The sequence below is a fragment of the Podarcis raffonei genome, chromosome 3 (assembly GCF_027172205.1).
Source record: "Podarcis raffonei isolate rPodRaf1 chromosome 3, rPodRaf1.pri, whole genome shotgun sequence".
Classification (NCBI taxonomy): domain Eukaryota; kingdom Metazoa; phylum Chordata; class Lepidosauria; order Squamata; family Lacertidae; genus Podarcis; species Podarcis raffonei.
The window spans coordinates 48,911,325-48,933,704 of NC_070604.1; the positions used below are offsets into that span (position 1 = coordinate 48,911,325).

Genomic DNA, 22,380 nt, shown 5'->3' on the forward strand with positions numbered 1-22,380 from the left:
GATGAATAGTGAGTAAGTCTTATCTAATCACTAATTATCTGCCTGCAATGTCAGATTAATGTAACAATTGGCAATATTGTGCAAAAGTTAGTTACTATTAAAATGTAACCGCCACAGTGGTTGATACGTTTAATGTTAGTAAACTGCTAAATAACTTTTAATATTTCTGTAAGCAAATACTGATTTTCAGTATTCAAACATATGTTTGATAACCTCTTTAGTACTGTAGTCTTTTTTTTTGCAAAAATTTTATTAGTTTTTACAATATCAACGACAAAGAAAAACACAAAACAAACAAAACATAACAAACATAAATCATACCCTTATTGAAAATAACAGTTATTTACTTTGTAAAACGACTTCCTCGTTTCCCCTTAGTTGAATTTCATTGCATATCCTTATAACGGTTTTTCAAATTAGTACTGTATCCTTATAACGGTTTTCCAAATTAGTACTGTAGTCTTTATGGACAATTGATTATTATCAATTATTAAAGGCACAAATGAGTTCTAATCAGGCTTACTTTAATATACAGACATGATGACTCAATAGGTTTAGTCTTCAAAGGAATATTTCTACAACATAAGGGGAGATGGAGAAAAGAATGGAAAGGGCAAAATGCAGCTTTCACAATGCTGCACAAGTCCATTTATTTAATGGTGAAAGAAAATGAAAGCCAGACTAATCAAATATAGTTGGACATGCCTTATTCTACTGAAGTATTTATCAAGCTTTTGTAACACACGCCCCCTTAGCCAACATAAAAAAAAATCCCATGTTCCTCCTCAAACCTGGCTCCTGTAATTATTTTATTTGAATTTTCAAATGGAGTGATATGTTGTGACTTTCACATTTTTACTTATATTGTATGTATTGTTTGAAAACACTCACGCCGCCGCTCCCCTGCCTGACCCCCCGATCTACTGGAGATATATTGGGATTATCATAAATATAGCTTTTTGCACTTCAGGATGTTTGCTTATTGCTTGCATGTGTTTTACAGTATTTATTTTAATATTGTACGCTCTGCCTTGGTTAGGCTTCAAATATATTTCCATTCTTTGTTTTGCCTACCTCATAGCAACTGTTACAACTCCCTTGGGCATTGGGGCAATCCTTTGTCTTGGATGGAGGGGAGGTCGTAGTCTCTGCCTGCCCCTCCAAACATATCCTGTTAAAGTGATCTAGGGAGAGTGGCCATGTCCACGTGCCCTGGTGTGGCCAGGGCCAAGGGAATTCCCCCCAGATGGCAGTCCCCGCAGGCTTCACCCTATTTGATATAATTCTTGGGAAGCCCCTGACCTACGTGCCAAACCTCTTTCATCTGCGTTAAATACAGTTGTGGCCTGTTTCGATCCAAACCAGTCTATGTGGTCCTTTATTTGTCTGCGGGTTGGGGACTGGGGAGCACAATGCCTGGACATGCAATTGAAATGAAAATAAACAAGTTGTATGATTCTATTTAAACAGGGCCACTTTAAGACATATTTAGAAGTGAGTTTTTTGGTGCAAATTAGGACAAAATGTAGTGTGCTTTGGGGGGGGGGATTACATGCATGTTCGGAAAACTAAAAGAAGTATTTTGTTGCTTCAGGCAACTTTTATACTACAGGGGATATACAGTGGTACCTTGGGTTACATACGCTTCAGGTTACAGACTCCGCTAACCCAGAAATAGTGCTTCAGGTTAAGAACTTTGCTTCAGGATGAGAACAGAAATTGTGCTCTGGCGGCGGGGCAGCAGGAGGCCCCATTAGCTAAAGTGGTGCTTCAGATTAAGAACAGTTTCAGGTTAAGTACGGACCTCCGGAACGAATTAAGTACTTAACCTGAGGTACCACTGTACCACCTTTTTTGGGTGCAGCTAGAAGGACTTTAAAGGTGGCAGGGAGAAGATGAGTATGTACCCAGATTCCAGATTCCTTAAGATACTAGATTGCAAATAGACTGCAAATCTATTCCCCATTAAACACTGTTCAATGCCAGTTCTAAGATGTTACCATGTTGTACAAAATCTATAATTATACAAACATAGGTTTGCAACAAGTTCTAAATTATAATTCCTATTATGTACATTCAAATGCAACAACAGCATAAAAAAGTTTGAAATGGTCGGGTAGTTAGTTACACAACATATGAATTGATACTTTATTTTTAAAAACATGACATCCTGATGCTTTTGAATGTAAAAGCACTAGGATCATAGATTTGATAGCTTCATCAAGATATCATGTTGGCTCCAACACAGAAGTGGAAACAGAAAATCAAGATAAGAATCAAATCAAGATAACATACATATACAAGCCAAAATAATGATGTGTATTGTCAAGTTACTATGAACAAAGTACTTTTATTGTCCATTGTGCACCTCAAATGCATCAATGCCAACAAATTCTGGAAGTATGCTGTGAATGCATATTCAATGAATAAAGGATTAAAGAGTCAGCAAATACTAAGACCACCAGCACAAAACTTTTTTGAGTATAACTGCAGTCTTAATTTAGTATAACTTAAAGATTACTTAGATGACTGAAGCAAAATTATAACTTGTAATAAGTGCTTTCAAAAAGTAAGAATATTTAAGTTGTAATTATTTATAATTAGAAAATTTATTACATCTTGGTTTTGTACACAGTTGGTTGCATTTCATGAAGGGAAACTACCGCTGGATTGTTTAAGCAGAAGGCTAGGTCTCTAAAAGGCATTTTCAAATGGTAAAATTGTTCCACTATTGGCCCAACACAGAGATAACTAGCCATGTGCATTGAATAAACATGGGGTGACGTAGGTTTGCAATAAAACTGGCTGCAATTGCAGCCAATAATTTAAGCCTGAAAATGAAACATGTGTACATGTGAATCTTCTGTCTGCACATACTTTAATAACCCATAGACTACAACAGGTGTATTTTCCATTGGCAGCAAGGAAGGTATTTACGCTTGCAGAACGCAAGCTGTCATTATATCTGTGTGTAAGTAACTCCCAAAACAGATCAGGAAAAAATTATTTTACTAACCTTAAATTTACTAACCTTTGGTTAGTAACAGAAAGATGTGCTATTGCTGAAGTTGAAACTTTGAACAAAATTATTGTGACTGATGCTTTGGCAGTCACTGACTCAGGATGGAGGAAACTTACGGCATTCCCCCCCCCCGACTTTCGCTTAGATGACTCTCAGGACATCATAGTAGCAATCAGCATTCCAGGAGAGAGCAAGTTAAGTTACACATGATAGAATGGATGGTATTGAATTCCCACCAGACACATTAAAAATCCTGAGGGATTAGGGAGCAGAGAAATGCAGTAAACTAGGAATATATCTATACTAGCAGATGCAAGCTGTATTTATTAGCTACAGTCTTAAGTACGAAATCCAGTGATGGCTGTCAACCAACAGAACTGACAATGTTGATAGAACAAATTTTGCTTCGTGTTCCCTCAAAATCTGCTCTGGAGCACTGAGGGATCCTTGGGACAGATCTGGGAGGGGGGAGGGGAAATCCTATGTGTGATATTGGATTGCTGGATATTGCCCTAAGATACATTTTTTTCCTGAATTTTTCAAACATGAGTACTTCACAGAAGTTACACTATTCTGCTTCTGAGGCTTAAGTCTTATCATCACTGATAAAAGAAGAAAAACTTTACCTCTACTTTCGTTCGGTAGAGAATTAGACGGGTAAGGTTGCACAACTTGGCAATGTGATTGAAAGCCTGAGGTGGTAGCTTATCACAGGAGGAGAGATTTAATTCTTGAAGATTCAGACACGTCTCAGCAATGACCTCCAAGCAAGCCTCATTGAGGAAATGACCACAAGACAACTCCAGGCGCACTAGTTCTGAACCACAAACCTTCAAGAATCTGTAAAAAGCACATTGTCATGTGGGTTAATTCAAAAAGAAGCGTTGTTGGTTACAGTAGTTTAAATTGGGGGGGGGTACCACCTGGATAAAGCCCAGTTATTTCTCTTGCCATGTCTTAGAAGCTCGAGAACAATGCTACGCATGCCTAATAAGAAGCCTTATTAGTAAAGCAACAGCTTAAATACAGAACTGAGGGGGGAGCATAATCAACACCAGGGATCAAGAGAAAGCAGTTTAACCAGCCAAGAGAAGTTTCCTCACAGCTGCAAGAAGGAAAATTCTACCATGGAAGCATCATGATACACCTAAACCAGAAAGCTAGAGCCCATTTTATAAATTACAAAATTGGTACTCAGAAATGCTGCAATGTGTGCATACTGTGGGAATTCAATTGTAGCTTCTGATGTACGTACAGTCAAGCCTCGGTTCTCGAATGGCTCCGTTTTCGAACGTTCCGGCTCCCAAACGCTGAAAACCCGGAAGTAAATGCTCCGGTTTTCGAACGTCTTTCGGAACCCGAACATCCGAGATGGCTTCTGTGTGAGTACAATAAACTCTTGCAACCAATCAGAAGCCGCGCCTCAGTTGTCGGTCTTCCTGAACGGATTACGTTCGACAGCCGAGGTTTGACTGTATATGCAAATAACCACACAGACATGTATCACCACACATTACAGATCACTGGGTTCATGCTTGGATTTTAAGTTAATTTCTACACCGAAATGTCTCTTCTGAAAGCATTTTGTAACTTGTGAAGCAGTTATTTGTGTTCCAAAGGTTTCCCATATATCCTCACAGCATAGATATGCTTGCCGCTGCGAGGGACAGTAGTGTCAGGGAGACCCGAACAGCATGCACACCATACATTTAAAGCATCCCCCTCAAGAATCCTGGGAACTGTAGTTTTTTAAAATGTGTTTTGGGAACTGTAGTTCTGTGAAAGGTAAGCTACAGTTCCCAGGGTGTTTTGGAGGAAAATGTGCCTTAAAATATGGTGTGTACACAACCCAGGAAACAAGAGAATGATGATAGCAGAAACTACTGTCTCTAGATTAAATGTGACACACCAAGAAGACAGTAAGGAAGGGACAGTGTCGGGATAAGTGAGTACAGGCACAAGGCACATCTAAGCTTATTTGCAGACCAGATCACATTCACAAAGTCCAACAGAGTAAAAGCAAACTTTCTTAGGATCTGTATTTATTACTGAACTTATTCTAATGCAGTTTTCCATTAATCAGAAGAAGAATCCTCTAGAAGTGCTACCATGGATTTTGTTTCATTAAATATCAATTATACCATGCAATTGAAATTTTGAAACACATCAAGCCCTAGAATTTTGGCATCACATTATTTCATACACATTTTACATACATAAGAAGCATACTGTAGAGGCTAATTTTTGTAACATTATTGTATTGAGAAATTTAAGACCATAAGACACCAAGCCAACTTTATTCAAGTAATGTGAACATCCTAGACAAATTCTTACATAAGCATTCCTTTAATTTTCACTTCCCCCCCAAAAAACCCCATGCAGAATAAATGTAAATAGATTTGTTTCATTGTCTTCACAATTTACAATCTTACATGTAATAAAGGGATTGAAATCTCAACTTTTAAAGTATAATTTCTTTAAAATATAATTTCTTGCTCCCAAAACACTCAAATATTTTGCAGCAGCACAAACTTTATCCTGCTACAATTGACATTAGCAAGCAGTGTTAAAAACTCTACTGCACTTCTGATGCCAAATCTGAATTATCCGTATGTAATATGATTATGCGCACCATTTTCTCGATTCACATGCCATTCTTTCACTGACAGAGCAATATAAAATTATTCAAATATATATTACTAAATTTGATTTATTGTCCCAATCAGTATTTCCCAAACTCCCTTTTTAGCTCAAGCACAGAAGTTTAGCAAACTTAGTAATTCTCAAAAGTAAAACATGATGACATTCTTATATAGCCCTAAGGAGATGGACATTATCAATAAGTTAAATTACCTTCAGCTTTGCCTCAGGATGTTCACATGCCTGAAGCATTCTGTCCTCTCATGGTAATATATCCTTTGCTTGTCAGATTTCTTAGATCACTATTCTAATTTGTTCTATTTCCTTGGAGTTAATACATATTCTACCGATACTCAACATTTTCAGAAATATAAACAAATAGCTAGCTAGCTAAACTTTAAAGGACTATAAACATAATCTAAAGTTTGGCCCCCAAAGCATCAATATACTGTAATAGGATGGGCTGAGGATTGCAGCCTAACAGTGTTCAAGCAATGGGCTGGATCTAGGCTAACCACAAGAGGAGCTCTGCCCATATAGTGCCCTGAAGGACCAGGTGCGCAACCTGGGAGTCATTTTGGACTCACAGCTGTCCATGGAGGCACAGGTCAAATCTGTGTCCAGGGCAGCTGTTTACCAGCTCCATCTGGTACGCAGGTTGAGACCCTATCTGCCTGCAGACTGCCTCGCCAGAGTGGTGCATGCTCTGGTTATCTCCTGCTTGGACTACTGCAATGCGCTCTACGTGGGGCTACCTTTGAGGGTGACCCAGAAACTACAACTAATCCAGAACGCGGCAGCCAGACTGGTGATTGGGAGCGGCCGCCGAGACCATATAACACCGGTCTTGAAAGACCTACATTGGCTCCCAGTACGTTTCCGAGCACAATTCAAAGTGTTGGTGCTGACCTTTAAAGCCCTAAACGGCCTCGGTCCAGTATATCTGAAGGAGCGTCTCCACCCCCATCATCCTACCCGGACACTGAGGTCCAGCACCAAGGGCCTTCTGGCGGTTCCCTCACTGTGAGAAACCAGGCAGAGGGCCTTCTCGGTAGTGGCGCCCTCCCTGTGGAACGCCCTCCCACCAGATGTCAAAGAGAACAACAACTACCAGACTTTTAGAAGACATCTGAAGGCAGCCCTGTTTAGGGAAGCTTTTAATTTTTGATGTATTACAGTATTTTAATATTTTTTTCAAAGCCGCCCAGAGTGGCTGGGGAAGCCCAGCCAGATGGGCGGGGTATAAATAATAAATTATTATAATATTATTATTATTATTATATAGCCCTTGAAAACCTGGACCAGTAGGCTGAGGGACCTTCAGAAACCATATGGGAGGTGATGTGGGGAACTGCAGGGGAAAGGGAGAGGGAATTGCTTCTGCTCCCTTCTCCCACTGAGTCCTTCCACGTGTCTTTCATTTGCAAAAGGTAGGTCTACATCCAGCCCAATAACTTCTCGATGGACAATTACTTTTTTAAAAAAATATAATGTCTGACATAAAATTTGCTAATATTAAAAAATTTGGTTAAAAATAGCAAACCACACTTTTAAATCAGTACCATACAAACAATTGTAGCCCAGTCTTTCATGAGTTCCAGAATCTCCATTCTCCACTAAGCATCAAATAATATTTTTCTGCTCTGTCTATAAGCATCTTGGGTCATCATAATTCCTTAACCTGACTTCCCAATCTAGTAGAGAAGCTCCATGGGCGCGAGGTTACTACTATTATTGAACTAACCATGAGGATGTTGTATATATGATGTTGAATATCTGTAAATAAAGCAAGTAATAAAATATATGAATCAAAACTAATACGAAAGCCAGTATTTCGCTTAACCTGGTTAAAGGTTGGGAACTCAAGTTCTGCTGTCCTGGCTAGATTGCCTATCACAAAATCGAAAGGCTGAGCAAGATCAAAACCTACCGAAACCCTGGCACTAATATGTGGAACTGCAACATTCTGGAACTCTTCTTGCTAGCTTCTCTGTTACTGCTAACCTTTTAGAAATGGCATTATGTTCCCAATTCTTCAGTGAAGCCTACCTTCTCTGACCCAATAAGCATTCCTCATTTCTCTCAGATAGGTAATTATTGCCATGAAATAGGGATCCATAAACAAAGCAGTGGCAAGTCACAGGCCTCGCTGCTTTAGTTATGGATCCACTTCCATCTCTACCACTGTCAAATACGGCTTTAGTGGCCAACTGTTTGACAGGTGGAAGGGAAATGGCTGTTACGAGCTCCAGGTGGCTGGAATGCCAAACAGGATGTTGATGTTTTGGGACTGTACCACGGGAACAAAGGACAGTCTATTCAGTGTACTGAGCACCGGATGTTAGCTCAGAGTGTCACATGATCCGTACTGGAAGTACATGGGAGGAGTATTCTCGCCTTATCTTGCCGGGAGTCGCAGACAGGGGAGGTCAACAAGGATTCAAGCCGGGCACCTGGAGGGTGGCCAATTCCTCTGACTTTTGGCTTGAAACCGACAATGGCATGGGATAAAATGGCAGAGACCACAGAGAATTAGGCTGAACTTACCCTCAAGCTTCACTCCAAGGAGAGAGCAGCACTGCCTCTGACACACACAAAAGCCAGTTGTTAGAAATGTAGTTATGTGTCAAATTCCATTCCCCTCTGCTGCTGCTGCTGCTGTAGAAACCCATACCTGTCCTACCTGAAAGGGGTGGGAAGCAGGGGTATGGGGATGATTCTCAAATATTTAGTACATCATGATTCAGAGCACTGACCTGCTAAAAGCAGATAGAGAAATGGTTCCTCTGTTTCCAGTCCAAGATAAATTCAGCCACTGGACAAGGATACAGCGAGACTGTAGGTATTCTAGAGCTGTGTCGTTTATTCTTGCCCAATAAGGTTGCAAACTGAGGTGAATGTACTGTAGAGGATCACAGCAGTGCTGATAAAGTAGCTTACATGTCTGCGATAGTCTACACAGATCTGGGACTGCAAGGTGACTCAAAATCAACTGGATAAGCTGAATTGAAAACACAGAAAAGAACATCACACCACTGTCCTTAAAATTACAATTTCCACTGCATTTGATAATATATCCCATTAGTTCACTGATTTTTAAAAAGTGAATACACTTAAGGGGAAAAACATTTTCTGTTCCTAGTCATTTTTCTATTTAGTGCTTCTTTTGTTCCTCTCTACCTTGCTTTTTAAAATACTTTACATAATTAAACTTCATTTAAAAAACACACACCTGCTTTTCTCTCTTTAAGGATTTTTAAAACCATGCATTAGCATAACAGAAGGTATTTCTGCTTTCAAGATTAAAAAACAACACCAGTTGAGTCCTTCTCTCTCTCTCTCTCTCTCTCTCTCTCTCTCTCTCACACACACACACACACACACACACACACACAGCTTGCCCAACACAAAAATACAAAATCAGCTATTTCATTATTTGGCATGATTATGTTCTTTTTAAGTTCCATTAATTTCTATCAGAGAGTAAAGCACATTATTAACTCCCTTCCATTGAATATATAATAAAAATTATATATAATATAAATATTAGAAATATTCTACTAGTTATTCAGAATTTAGCCATATGACTTATATCTTGTCACATAGCCAAAACAAGAGTCAAGTATCACAACTCAAGTTCATATGAACAGAAAAATCAAGTTTGACATTAATCTAAAAGAACCAAAATCCACACTGAACTGTATACTCCAAATGCTGTCAGAGATACATGATGGTTTTTGTTTTATTGTAAGCAAAACAGAAATATAGGATTTTCAGAATTGCAGACTGACTTATTTTACAATGACACCACAATACCAATAGCTGCGCTGGTGATAGAGTAGGAATCAAGTCAGTCCTGTGCAAGAGGCAAGTTTTCTTCCATACTATGTGTTATTGTGGTTCATGTAAATTGCACTGTTAGTATTTTTTGTTTGTTACAAAAATAGGATGAGGCTGAAATGCTTTGTATGCTGTTATTTGTGAGCCCACACATCATCTAGTCAAAGAAGTACAAAGTGAATTTTCAGACTGTTAAATTGATGACATTCCTTGCCATTGCAGTGAAAATTGTAAAGGAAGGTTTAAAAGGAAAATAGTGTTCTTTTAAAGAGAACAAAATTATGCTTCTCATATTTCTCTACTATAACATGGTTAATAAGGATATGAAAAACTCAATAATGTCCCCTTTAACTAATTTCATTTTAAATGTATCTGATAATCTACACATCACTAACTCTGCATTAGAGATAAAAAAATCTTTTAACATGTCAGTATCAACACCAGAAAAGTTAATCCCACTTTAGACTAAAATTACACTTCATGATACCTGAAATGAAAAGGGTATAATGAAATGTCAGTAAGATTATGACATTAAGATGTAACTGAAGTACTTTTTTTGCTTTTGATTAAACAAAGATAACAGCTTCCAAGCCTACAGGCTAATAGCCATTAATCATTACTACTTTAGAGTCTGGTGTCTTGTCAGAAATTTGCTGTGTCTGTGTGTGAGAGTGTGTGCACGCGCGCCCTAGCATAAAGCACAATTTGATACTATAATGAATAAGTGAGGAGACATGATGTGTTCAGAACGACTCCCAGAATGCTGTTGAATATCCGCTTTTAAAAACTAATCCTATAACATGCAGAGTCTCTTTCAAACCACTGTGGTTATTATGCATTACTGAAGAAAAATGGCAGCTGTTGTCCGTTTCCGACGGCTTTTCTTTTAAAAGTCAGTTTACATAAAAGAAAAGAACTGTGGAGGGAATTTTGAAATATTTCTAAGACTTGTATTAAAAAAGGAAGAAATTAAAGAGGAGTAATAGTTCCCAAACGGGACGCGGGTGGCGCTGTGGGTAAAAGCCTCAGCGCCTAGGGCTTGCCGATCGAAAGGTCGGCGGTTCGAATCCCCGCGGCGGGGTGCGCTCCCGCTGCTCGGTCCCAGCGCCTGCCAACCTAGCAGTTCGAAAGCACCCCCGGGTGCAAGTAGATAAATAGGGACCGCTTACTGGCGGGAAGGTAAACGGCGTTTCCGTGTGCTGCGCTGGCTCGCCAGATGCAGCTTTGTCACGCTGGCCACGTGACCCGGAAGTGTCTCCGGACAGCGCTGGCCCCCGGCCTCTTGAGTGAGATGGGCGCACAACCCCAGAGTCTGTCAAGACTGCCCCTTACGGGCAGGGGTACCTTTACCTTTAATAGTTCCCAAATTGAGACTGGTGTTATAGCCTTAACAAATGGCAGGAAGGCCTGTGGGCCACAAGCGGCCCAAGGAGGTCGTTTAACTGGCCCACGAGCTGCCCCCGAACTGAGTCGCTCGCTCAGCGAGCCCCCGTGCGCTGCGCTAAACCAGAAATCACATCTGCACATGTGCAGGTGCCGAAAATCGTGACTGCACGCAATCCGGACCATGGAGGGATCTCTGCTGGAGTGAACTGGCCCAGGCGAGGTAAACCTCGGTGACCCTTGATTTAGAGTGACCCCTTTTCTTTTTACAAGAGGGGAAAATATATATCCCCTTGATTTGGTATAGTATGAATCAATTAGTATCAATCAGTTTCCTCCATAATCAATACTATACAACAAACATTGTATACAACAAACATTGTATTTGAATCATTTCAAAAATTATTTTGCATAGTATAACCAGCAATGATAAACTATGCTTGCAAAGGTTATTTTCCATAACAGAACAAAAGAAGCAAGCTATTTTCATGGGGGGGGGTGGAGTTCCATTAATAACAGAATTTCAGCTAGCATTTTTTTTGGATTTTGGTATTTTTACAAAATATTATTTGGATTTGTTTAATACCACTTCGAGAAGAACTCATGGTTTATTTAAAACATATCAAGAAAATGGGAATTTTGTTTTTAAAAATTATGGGCAGATTTAAAAGGACTATGAGTGAAGCCATTCCTACTCATGGATATGAAGCTATCTTGAACCCTTGTATCCTAATTAGTTATGGCAATTCTGCTTTAAAGTAAGAATTCCCACTCCTTTACCTCATAAGGCAATTTATCAAAGTATCCATTAGTTGTCCATTCCTTGAAGGCAGCAGCACTAAACTGCTTATTAAGGATGTCCATGCTGCAGCTGTCTTGCTCTCCATCTTCTTCTTCTTCATCATCATCATCCAGATCATTCATATCAATCAATGAAGTATTAAGAGAAAGCACAGGCCTCTCTCTCAAACCATGTAGTACTACTGCATCCAACTCGGTGTAGTAATCCAGAAGAGAACTATTCACTTCTAGACGAATTAGGTTTGTAGGAAAGTTTATCCGTTTGATACTAGGTGCAAACCGACGTGCCTGAGGTGAATTTACCTTGGTGGGTGGCTCTGACCAAAGGATTTCCCATCTACAAAAATAAAAGTATACACGTAACACCATTATTAGACAAAAAAATGTTTTTTAGTAGTGGTGCCCCGCAAGACGAATGCCTCGCAAGACGGAAAACCCGCTAGACGAAAGGGTTTTCCGTTTTGGAGGTGCTTCGCAAAACGAATTTCCTATGGGCTTGCTTCGCAAGACGAAAATGTCTTGCGAGTTCCTGCGGGGTTTTTTTCCTTTTCCTCCCCTTTTTCCCAAGCCGCTAAGCTGCTTATCAGCTGATCCGCTAAGCCGCTTAACAGCTGATCACTAAGCCGCTTATCAGCTGATCCGCTAAGCCGCTTAACAGCTGATCCGCTAAGCCGCTAATCAGCTGATCCGCTAAGCCACTTATCAGCTGATCCGCTAAGCCGCTTATCGGCTGATCCGCTAAGCCCGCTAATAGCGCTAATCCGCTAATGGGCTTGCTTCGCAAGACGAAAAAACCGCAAGACGAAGAGACTCGCAGAACGGATTCTTTTCGTCTTGCGAGGCACCACTGTATTGGTAATGAAAATAAGTTCAAGTTGATAAAAAATACAGCATGAAGAATACTAAAAGGGGGCTGATATAAAACACTTAACTCTTCTATCTCATAAAACTTAATAAATATCTCACAAAATAAAAAGGTTAGATAATATACTAACATTATTCACTGACTCCGATGTTGATTTCTTCTTAATATAGCACAATTTACACAGGTTTAGGAGGGAAAACTGAGAATGCACAGTGTACATGCATTTCAATAAGTGAACAATTAAAGGGGCTATTAAAAAAATTGCAGGTAATTGCAGATGAAGTGATAACCAACATATGTGGCTATGTGAGTGTTTTTCCAGACAGTGGCTGTACAGACAGCACACATTTTATGGCAGAAGATTTTTCTGAGCCTTGATGCAGAAAAAATAGTCTCCTTGGGATGCCAACTAGTACATGCCCAGTTTATGCAATCCAATATTTTGGAAATAAAACATTAAAGATATTTTGATGTTGTTGTTGAAATAGCTCAAAAAGATGGAATTCTGAAGTCATTTCCAAGAGCTATTTTGTCCAAGGACTGGCTTTATAATGAAGAAGCCATTAGTAGTCCACTATGGTAACCCACAAATGCCCACCATTACGTTGAGAAGATTATGTTGAAATCCAAAGTTCTTCTGCCTTGAGATCTATGGATGAAGGATGGTGTTCAAATTTAATAAATAATGATGAATAATAACATGTGATGAAATATTGTCATTCTTAAGAGCTACTGTTCAGCTCCTTATCACCTATAGCAGCAGAGAAGTTTTTACAGCACAACACCATCCTATAAAGACAGAAGATTACAGGGTGCCATTGCCTAATTCTACCCTGGCCCCAAAAGCTATTTGGGATAATGGCTATATGGAAGCTCCATGTTCAGATATGGTATGGCACACTGAATATCATTTGCTGGAAAAGTTTATTGCCTTAAAGTCCTGATGGTGGGCTTTATGGAGGCAACTGGTTAGTCACTGGGGAAATAAAGAAGAGGGAGTAGGTGGATCTTCCTACAGAGTTCTTCTTATAATCGTCAGGACCCGTTGAAGACCAGCCAAGCAAGGGGTTGTGTCCTCTGTGCCTCCAACCCCACACCTTGTTGGTGGGTCTCAGAACCCAGTATGAAACACGTCTACACACATATTGCTTAAAAAACAACAACCCTTCAAAGCATTGTGACTAAACATCAACTTTGTCTGGATACCTATTCGGACATTTGGAGGGCATATGTTGAACTGTATGTGTAAATTAAGATTGATGTATTGATGTTTATTGTATTGTGAATATGAGCTGACTGTTTTGTTTTCTTCCCCCACTCTCTTTGTGTTGTGTTCCCCCTACTCTTTCATTAATAAATTTGCATATATATATATATATATATATATATATATATATATGGGACGCGGGTGGCGCTGTGGGTAAAAGCCTCAGCGCCTAGGGCTTGCCGATCAAAAGGTCGGCGGTTCGAATCCCCGCGGCGGGGTGCGCTCCCGCTGCTCGGTCCCAGCGCCTGCCAACCTAGCAGTTCGAAAGCACCCCTGGGTGCAAGTAGATAAATAGGGACCGCTTACCAGCGGGAAGGTAAACGGCGTTCCGTGTGCTGCGCTGGCTCGCCACATGCAGCTTGTCATGCTGGCCACGTGACCCGGAAGTGTCTCCGGACAGCGCTGGCCCCCGGCCTCTTGAGTGAGATGGGCGCACAACCCCAGAGTCTGTCAAGACTGGCCCGTACGGGCAGGGGTACCTTTACCTTTACCATATATATATATATATATATATATATATATATATATATATATAATCAATCACATCTCATATCAAGGAAATGAAAAGTAAATTAATAAGATGAATTACCTTACTTCAGCAGGCAGCGTTTGGGAATAAGGACTTGCAGAACATGCCAAAATCCTAACGACAGCACCAGGGTGATAGGTTTCCAGGACATGTATTGCTGTGGGATAAACTGGTTCATCAAACGCAAGCTCTACATAGTCGTGACTATGGAAATTGGGTGGTGTCCTTGTGAAAGGTGACCGTGCGCTAGGACAGACTTCCCACCACGTTCCATAAGTTCGAAATACAGCAGTCTGTGTGAAGTCACCAGAGCTAGGGTACACATTAGGAGTTCCAGCCAAATTCCACATGGTGTATGACATGCTGTTTTCACTACCATAATGGGAACTGAAATCCAACACTTCTTTGGCATATTGGACCACTTCGACATTGATAGGTAAGGCTCTGTTTGATTCAATAGCTCTCCGATTGTTCATAGGTTCGCCCCTTGTAGCTGTCCTGGCTCGGCGTCGAAGGCAAATGTAGTAAAACATGCTCAGAACTGTTAACATGGGAAATGCTGGTGATATCCAGATAGCTATTATCAAGTTGCTAAAGGTCAGGGATCCTCAAGAGACATGCATTGCTTCTTTGTGGGACGTTTGGAAAAACCAACAGGCACCTAAACCAAAACAAAAACAAAGCACAGTTAATACGAAAACGATTCAAGAAACAAAAATGCTTTTACTAGTTTTAGTTGGCCAGCCTTAAGTTGCCACTGCAACATTTGAGAAAAACAAGTTAGTAAAAGTTTAATAAAAATATTATTGTGTAACAAAATGTCTCATATTGCCTTAAAAACAAAGCTTGCAGACAAATCTTAGTTTTCACTTCATTTTTTGCAATAGCAATAGTGAAAAGGCATCCAATTAATTTCAGAATCATAACCTTGGACGCTGTACTCAAAATAACATCATTTTGCATGAAAAGGCAGCATCACTGAACATGGACAGGTTATATAGCTATGCTGCCCTGCAATCTCACACCTCATTCACCATATGGAGTAGAAGATCACTGTGGTCCAAATAACAGTAGCTACATTGATCAAATCTGCCAAAAGCATGAATAAAATCCCCCAAATTACAGAGATGCTATAATTGTTGCAGTAAATGCTAACAGGCTTCACGGCAAGCTACATCTGCTGAAATCCCCCTTCTATGTAACTATTAAAAGGTACAGAAACCCCATCCTCTTTTTATTTATGTCTGACTCTAGAAATAACTATTCTCTACACATTATTGAATTAAAGCAAGCAAGTCTATTGTTCCGCATGAATCTCTTTGCTAACGTAAATGTCTTATATTAGAAATCAGCATCTTTTGAGGTAAGAATAATGCAGCTGACCAAATACACCCTACTGATGGCATTAGTTAACATGTTCTGCAAGAGTTCCTTTCATGGGTAACTTTAATTTTGAAAGCATCTTCTGTGCTAACCAGATCTTGCAGTGCATCCCCAATGTCACACACCATGTTTTGACACATGAGGTCTATATTTTAAGGATTCACCTTAATTTTGTAATTGTCAGTTTTTAAAAGCTGTTTTCAATATTGTGTTTTCATATTGTAGTCCACCTTGGGACCTTAGGGTGAAGTGTGGGTTATTAGAAGGAGCAGAAGCAGAAGGAGGAGGGGAAGAAGAATTTGCATCTGAAAGCAGGCAAAGTATATAAATATGAGATGCACAGAATGGAGGCCATACTGAACAAATATATCAAGTTGTCACACGTTTCAAACACCCAATAGAGTCACACTTAGTAAATCAAAACCTATAAAAAATTAAGAAACATTTTATAAATTCAATATACAATAAATCTATTTAATTAAAATTTTGTACCCCAAAATAAAAGTATAAAAGATAAATGAATAAAAATTGCTTTGCCATTGCCCAGAAATATTAACTTAAAGCAATATTAATATAATTGACGCACTTAAAAAAGATAATTTATACATAATATTAGTTTCAAATACATAATTACTACATTAACATAAGGAGGGAATGAAGCTACATTTTAATAAGAAGAACAGAAAGTTATGTGTTCAAAGTGCCTTAGTAATCCCAGAATTGTATTAACCTTGACAAATACACTTCTGTACAGACTTATGAGCCAAGATGACCCCCAAATTAATCTTCTTGTCTCTGCTCTTAGCTGTTTATCTTCAGCGGCAAAGAGAAGTGCCTATAACCTGTTGAATCTGCAACACAGATGATGAAATAGCTCTTAAAATAGATGCAGTATTTGTGTAACAGACATTTACTCGAACATGCACAACACAAGCCTAAATGTTGCCTGCATTTCAAAGGCAAACTATTTATTTTGCTGGAAAACAAAGCCAAGAAGGTAGCGATAGCTTAATTCATTTCAACGCTATAAATTTTTAAAAGATATTTAATCTATCTTCTCAGAGAGAACTTTTTTTGTTTTGACAGCTCCAGAATTACGAATAAAACTCCACTGTTCTACAGATTTATCTGTTCATGCTCAAGAACATAAGGTGAGCCTACTGCACCCAAAACCTATGTAGTTCAGGGTATTTTCTGTTTTCACAGTAGCCAAGCAAAACCCCGGTGCAAACTTCACAATCCAGACATGAGTGCAAGAGCACTCTCCCACCTCTGATATCCAGAAACAGGGATGCTTGCACTCCATTCAGAAGCTGAGCAGAGATTTCACCAGTGCCAACAGTCTACTCCATCATCTTCTGCTTCAAATTAGATGCTTTATTTATTTTACATAACGTGCATCATGCAAAACAGTACACTTGCCAGCAACCCACTCTGCTGGAGGGCCACTTCTACTAGGAAATGTCAAAGCCTCCAAAATGACTGCCACAAATGTTTCTCATTTGCACCTTGTTTTCCCCTCCAAAACATGCTATAGAGAAAGTGAGTTGGACACCGCCCAAGAGTTCAGATTCAACCCAGTGGATGTTATTTGATTACTTGTAATAAGGTACGGTATAGTGGTTAAGGTGTCAGACTGGAACCTATGATACTCGAGTTCAAAACCCCAATTCAGTTATAAAACTCAGTGGTTGACTTTGGGACAGTCACTGTCTCTCAGCCAGACCAACTTGAAGGGGTTGTTGCGAGGATCAAATAAGAAGAGCCTGAACTTCCCCTGTTTCTCCTTATAAATTCCCCAATCAATCTAAATTAAAGGATACTAAATCCTCACTATATCTCTTCCCCCCACCCCAAGACATTAGTTTGTTCTCAATTTTAACAATTCAAAACATTCCTGTACGTTCAGGTCCTGTAGAATTGTCCCTAACATGTGTCATTTGCACAACTTCAACCTCTTCTTCATAGACCTTTCACCATGTCCTTGTTCTCCACACCGTACAAAATACCATATTTTTTGCTCTATAAGACTCACTTTTTCCCTCCTAAAAAGGGGAAATGTGTGTGCGTCTTATGGAGCGAATGCAGGCTGTGCAGCTATCCCAGAAGCCAGAACAGCAAGAGGGATTGCTGATTTCACTGCGCAGTGATCCCTCTTGCTGTTCTGGCTTCTGAGATTCAGAATATTTTTTTTCTTGTTTTCCTCCTCCAAAAACTAGGTGCGGTTTGTGGTCTGGTGCGTCTTATAGAGCGAAAAATATGGTAACTGCCTCCCACCACTTTGTCACTGCCTTTTCCACTTCTCTCCATTGGTATCCTCTCACTCCCTGCATTCATTCCAAACCTCATCAAATTCAAGGCTTTGCACAACCATCTCACTCAAGCTATTGCAGGGTGGGGCAGGTTTTCAGGCTTCTTGGATCTACAGTAGTTTGGGTTTGTTGGTTGTTGTTGTTTACTAGAAATTCAACCAGTAAAGTGCAAATGGCACACCATTAGAATTAAAGAACAGGGTGTCTTTTGAGCACATCTGGAAACTAGGGGTTCATTTACAGTATCAGAACTGAATAAAGCTAGCAGTCCTTTTAACACACAGTCTACTCCTGGCTACCTTATGTTTTCTTCAGTACAGCAGCCTATTGAAAATCTTCTTGCTGTTGCCAAATGCCAAGTAGGTAACCTTTGGTGATCTACTATAAATCACCACCCCTAAACGCTGCGTGTAGATCCCGATCTGCTTCTAACCACTCCTACTCTATTGCTTTCCCGGAAACCTGTTTTATTACTAGCCTAACCTCTCTCCCTCTCACACACACTTGCAGCTCAATAATAAAAAAAAAGCATTGCCACATCATTTAAAGTAAACGCAGGAATGACCTCCAATAGGGAAAAACTACACGCAATTTTTAAATCATGAGGATTCAAGGGTAGGCCTTATTAAAAACCTAATCACAAGGTAGTTTGGAGACACGTGTTAACCATCACAAATAACTTATTCCTTCGCCAAGATCTTGCCCGCTGTGGAATTAAAAAGAGCTCCTTCGCAAAAGGGCTTTATTCCGCCAAGGGGAAAACACTGCATTATTTGCAAAAGAAAGGAGGGAGGGGAGAAGGGGACTCTGCCATCCGTTGGCCTTTTCTCAAGTCTTCTGATGCGGCCAGAGATAAGACAACTAGTGGCCTCGAAGCCCTCGCCCCTGGCTTCCAAAACCCCCATGCAAGCTACCAGGGCAGACCTCTGAGCAACAGGGGGCGGCCGCCAGGTGCTGGCTCCGGCCTCGCCCTCGGCCAGAAAGGAAAAGGCTGCCCACCCATTTTCATGCTTACTGTTCAGATAATCTTCGCTCCGCTGCCCGAGCCAGCTCTGGGCAGCGGGACGTATTCGCGACCGGCGCCGAAGCTACCGCCGCCATCTTTGAAGCTGGCGGGCGCAGCTCACGCGACGCGCCATGACGCCGGGCGGGGTTTTGCTCGCTCGCTCCTCCTTCCCGCTCAGTTCATCTGCTGGCAGCGGGAGCCCTAGCTGGGCTACGTTTGCAGCGCTCTCTCAAGCAGCGTTTCTTAAACGTTTTGTGACCGGTTTTGCCATGCTTGGGCAGCCGTGGCAATGCACACACACCCTTTCCTAGGAAATTTAAGTTTTTCCCTTGGCCTTTTATCGCCTTTTCTGGGCTGCTTTCGGGATAGTTTGCCCTTGCTCCCCAATTCTGCACAATCCAAATATTGGATTTCGTAACTACATTAAGCAGCCATTCAACTATTTCCTCAGCTACGCTTCATGTTGCATTGCCACTGCAATTTATTTTGAAATCCACATTTTGTGTGATCTTCGGTTCTGTGCCTCCAGGCCTCAGAAGGCACCCTGTTCTTTTTGACTGCCCATACCCAGAGCCTTGATTCATCCTTAGCTGTGGATAATGTTGATATCAGCAACGGCGCAACCGTAAAAAAGGATTGAATTATATAAAGCAACTTGACACAAAACAGAGTCCAAACGGGCCTAGCTTTTAGAGAGCGAAAATAGGCACTATTTCTGAGTGGCAAGGGACACTGCCCACGTGCCAACGGCCTGACATAACATTTGCAGCTTGGCACAAGGCTTTATGCCAGGTACAAAACTAGTGGTAGATAAGCCACTAGTTATCAAGTTCAGTTTAATGGCCAAATGTCTGATGGGGAGGGTGTCATGGCCATCCGTCAGGCAGACAGCTGCAGGATATGGCCATGCTTGACTAATGACAACTCAGCTTTTTGGTGGCAGGTATGTAGTCCTCCAAGGGACACGGGTGGTGCTGTGAGTTAAACCACAGAACCTAGGACTTGCTGATCAGAAGGTCGGCGGTTTGAATCCCCGTGACGGGGTGAGCTCCCGTTGCTCGGTCCCTGCTCCTGCCAACCTAGCAGTTCAAAAGCACGTCAAAGTGCAAGTAAATAAATAGGTACCGCTCCGGCGGGAAGGTAAACGGCATTTCCGTGTGCTGCTCTGGTTCGCCAGAAGTGGCTTAGTCATGCTGGCCACATGACCCGGAAGCTGTACACCAGCTCCCTCGGCCAATAAAGCGAGATCAGCGCCGCAACACCAGAGTTGGTCACGACTGGACCTAATGGTCAGGGGTCCCTTTACCTTTACCTTTATGCAGTCCTCCAGCAGACCAGCAACAGGCGTTCATTCTGTCCAGAAACTGCTGATGCTCCAGTGCCTCCAGGAGACTGGTAGTTGCAAGAAACAGCCACCACTGAAATCAATAGTTTGCTTATTCTCTGCCTTTCAAAGGTGTGGTAAAAGGGATTCAGGCTACATGCAGCCCAGAGGGAGAGCACAGGAGTAGAACAAAGAACAAGTAGCCTGCACAACCATCCTTTGGGGAATTAAATACCTGGAATTTCCTACAGTCATCAAACAGGGAAGTGCAGAAGTCTGGGCAAAATTCCCAGCCATTGGCTCGATTCATTATTATTGGACCTAGTCACTGAATTACTGTGTCAGTTTCCCCCCAATTATATTCTTATGAAGGGGTATCCTGAATTATTCATTTTAAGTTCAATTCTTATTTCAGTTCAACCTAGAACTTCAGATCAGTTTCTGTTCCAATTTTTGAGAGGGAGGGGAAATAAAGGTTCAGACTGAGTTTACATGTCCTATTCTAAGTCAGATTGACTCCCTGGTTCTGTCTTACTTAACATGAGTCATAATAATAATATGTTCCAATTAGTAGTTGTTAACTTGTCTTTGTAACAGAACTATGGAAGGCCTTAGGCGGAATCAGGGGTGCCAACTTGAATAAAATATTGTGGGAGCCCAGGGAAGCCCCATCCCACATAATTGATCACATGACACAGTGCACACATACCATTTGAATGGAAATGCCCATCAACTTTGTGGCCCCCTCAAATATTTTATTGTGGGGGTTGAAGCCCCCACAGCCCCTGGAAGTTGGCTCCTATGGACTGAATGTACACATCCACTCATACCCTATAAATATCAAGAAAATTAAAACAAACCTTCTCAAAACATAAGTATATGGAATGTTTTCCCTGAGGCAGATGATTGTTATACCCCATCTACAAAATTACCATTTCTATGAAACCTGAAGATACTGATGTGTTCAGAATGAGTTAAGCATGATTGAATTATGCACCATTAAGTCTGCATGTTCTGTGATTTTATCATTTGTGGATTGATTCCTGGTATGCTAATGAAGACCTATGTATAGTTTTCTTGATTAACTCATGGCTTAGAACTTGTTACTTTGAGTACTAAACAAGATTTAAGGGGTGGTTTTTTTGTTTTGTTTTTGAGGTGTTGCGTCTGATATCTCAATTATTCATCCCAGGAATTAATGTACAATTAGCATGAATTCCAGCTACCATAGAAATAAATGGCTATGTAAATTTGGATGCTGTTCCTGGAACATTTTAGAATAATATAAAGTCTGGCATTAATATCTTCACGTTGGCTACAGTTTTAGATTGTTTAAGGTAGTCTTCCCAGGCTTTAGATGTTTTGGACTATATACCATGTTAGCCAGGGCTGGTGAGACTTGTAATCTAAAACATCTAAATGATGCATGGATGGAGAGCTTGACTCGAGTCTGAGGGGTATTTGAAGGGTTTCTCCTTTCTACTTAATTGTCCCTTCTGTTTCAGGTGATTGAACAAATAAGAAAATCAAAGTCCATATAAAAATAGCATTTATTTATTATTTATTAAATTTGTATGCCACCCTTTATTTGAAGATCTCAGGGTGGCTCACAGCATAAAAATACAAGATAAAAACACAAATCACACAATACCCCCATCCCCTGCAAATACTGTGAGCAAAGCTAGCATGGTCCACTGGTTTAAATGTTGGTTTGGGATCAGTTAGGCCTAAATCCAGAATTCCTACTCACCTGTGAATCTTTCTGAATGGGTTTGTACAGGTAACTGTCTCAAAGTCTCACCTACCTCACAGGAATTTTAGGAAGAAAAAGGTGATAAGAACTATACAACAGCTATGAGCCATGATGGCTATATTCTGCACCCACTGCCAGAAGCATTATGTCTCTGAATACCAGTTGCTGGGAATTAGAGGTGGGCAGCACTCTAATTGTGCTGTTGTTGCACTAATGTCCAGCTTCCAGGCTTCCCATGGGCATCTGGTTGGCCAC

The 22,380-nt window shown here is 40.7% G+C and overlaps 1 protein-coding gene across 5 annotated transcripts in view; it reads right to left on the reverse strand.

The window, feature by feature from the left end:
- Positions 1-19,178, reverse strand: part of FBXL4 (F-box and leucine rich repeat protein 4) — a 28,728-nt gene extending 9,550 nt beyond the window's left edge. Inside the window, exons 1-5 of one of the 5 annotated variants that reach the window (XM_053381516.1) lie at positions 19,058-19,178; positions 14,408-15,008; positions 11,666-12,023; positions 8,419-8,663; positions 3,649-3,862 (exon numbers count right to left, since the gene is read on the reverse strand). In XM_053381516.1, the coding sequence (XP_053237491.1) occupies positions 3,649-3,862; positions 8,419-8,663; positions 11,666-12,023; positions 14,408-14,898 (1,308 nt within the window). In that variant the 5' untranslated portion in view covers positions 14,899-15,008; positions 19,058-19,178. Of the gene's footprint in view, positions 1-3,648; positions 3,863-8,418; positions 8,664-11,665; positions 12,024-14,407; positions 15,009-15,894; positions 16,010-16,503; positions 16,523-18,966; positions 19,015-19,041 lie in introns of those variants that run through there. The other 4 variants (XM_053381517.1, XM_053381520.1, XM_053381519.1 and 1 more) reach the window with 4 other exon arrangements.
- Positions 19,179-22,380: the final 3,202 nt, after the last annotated feature.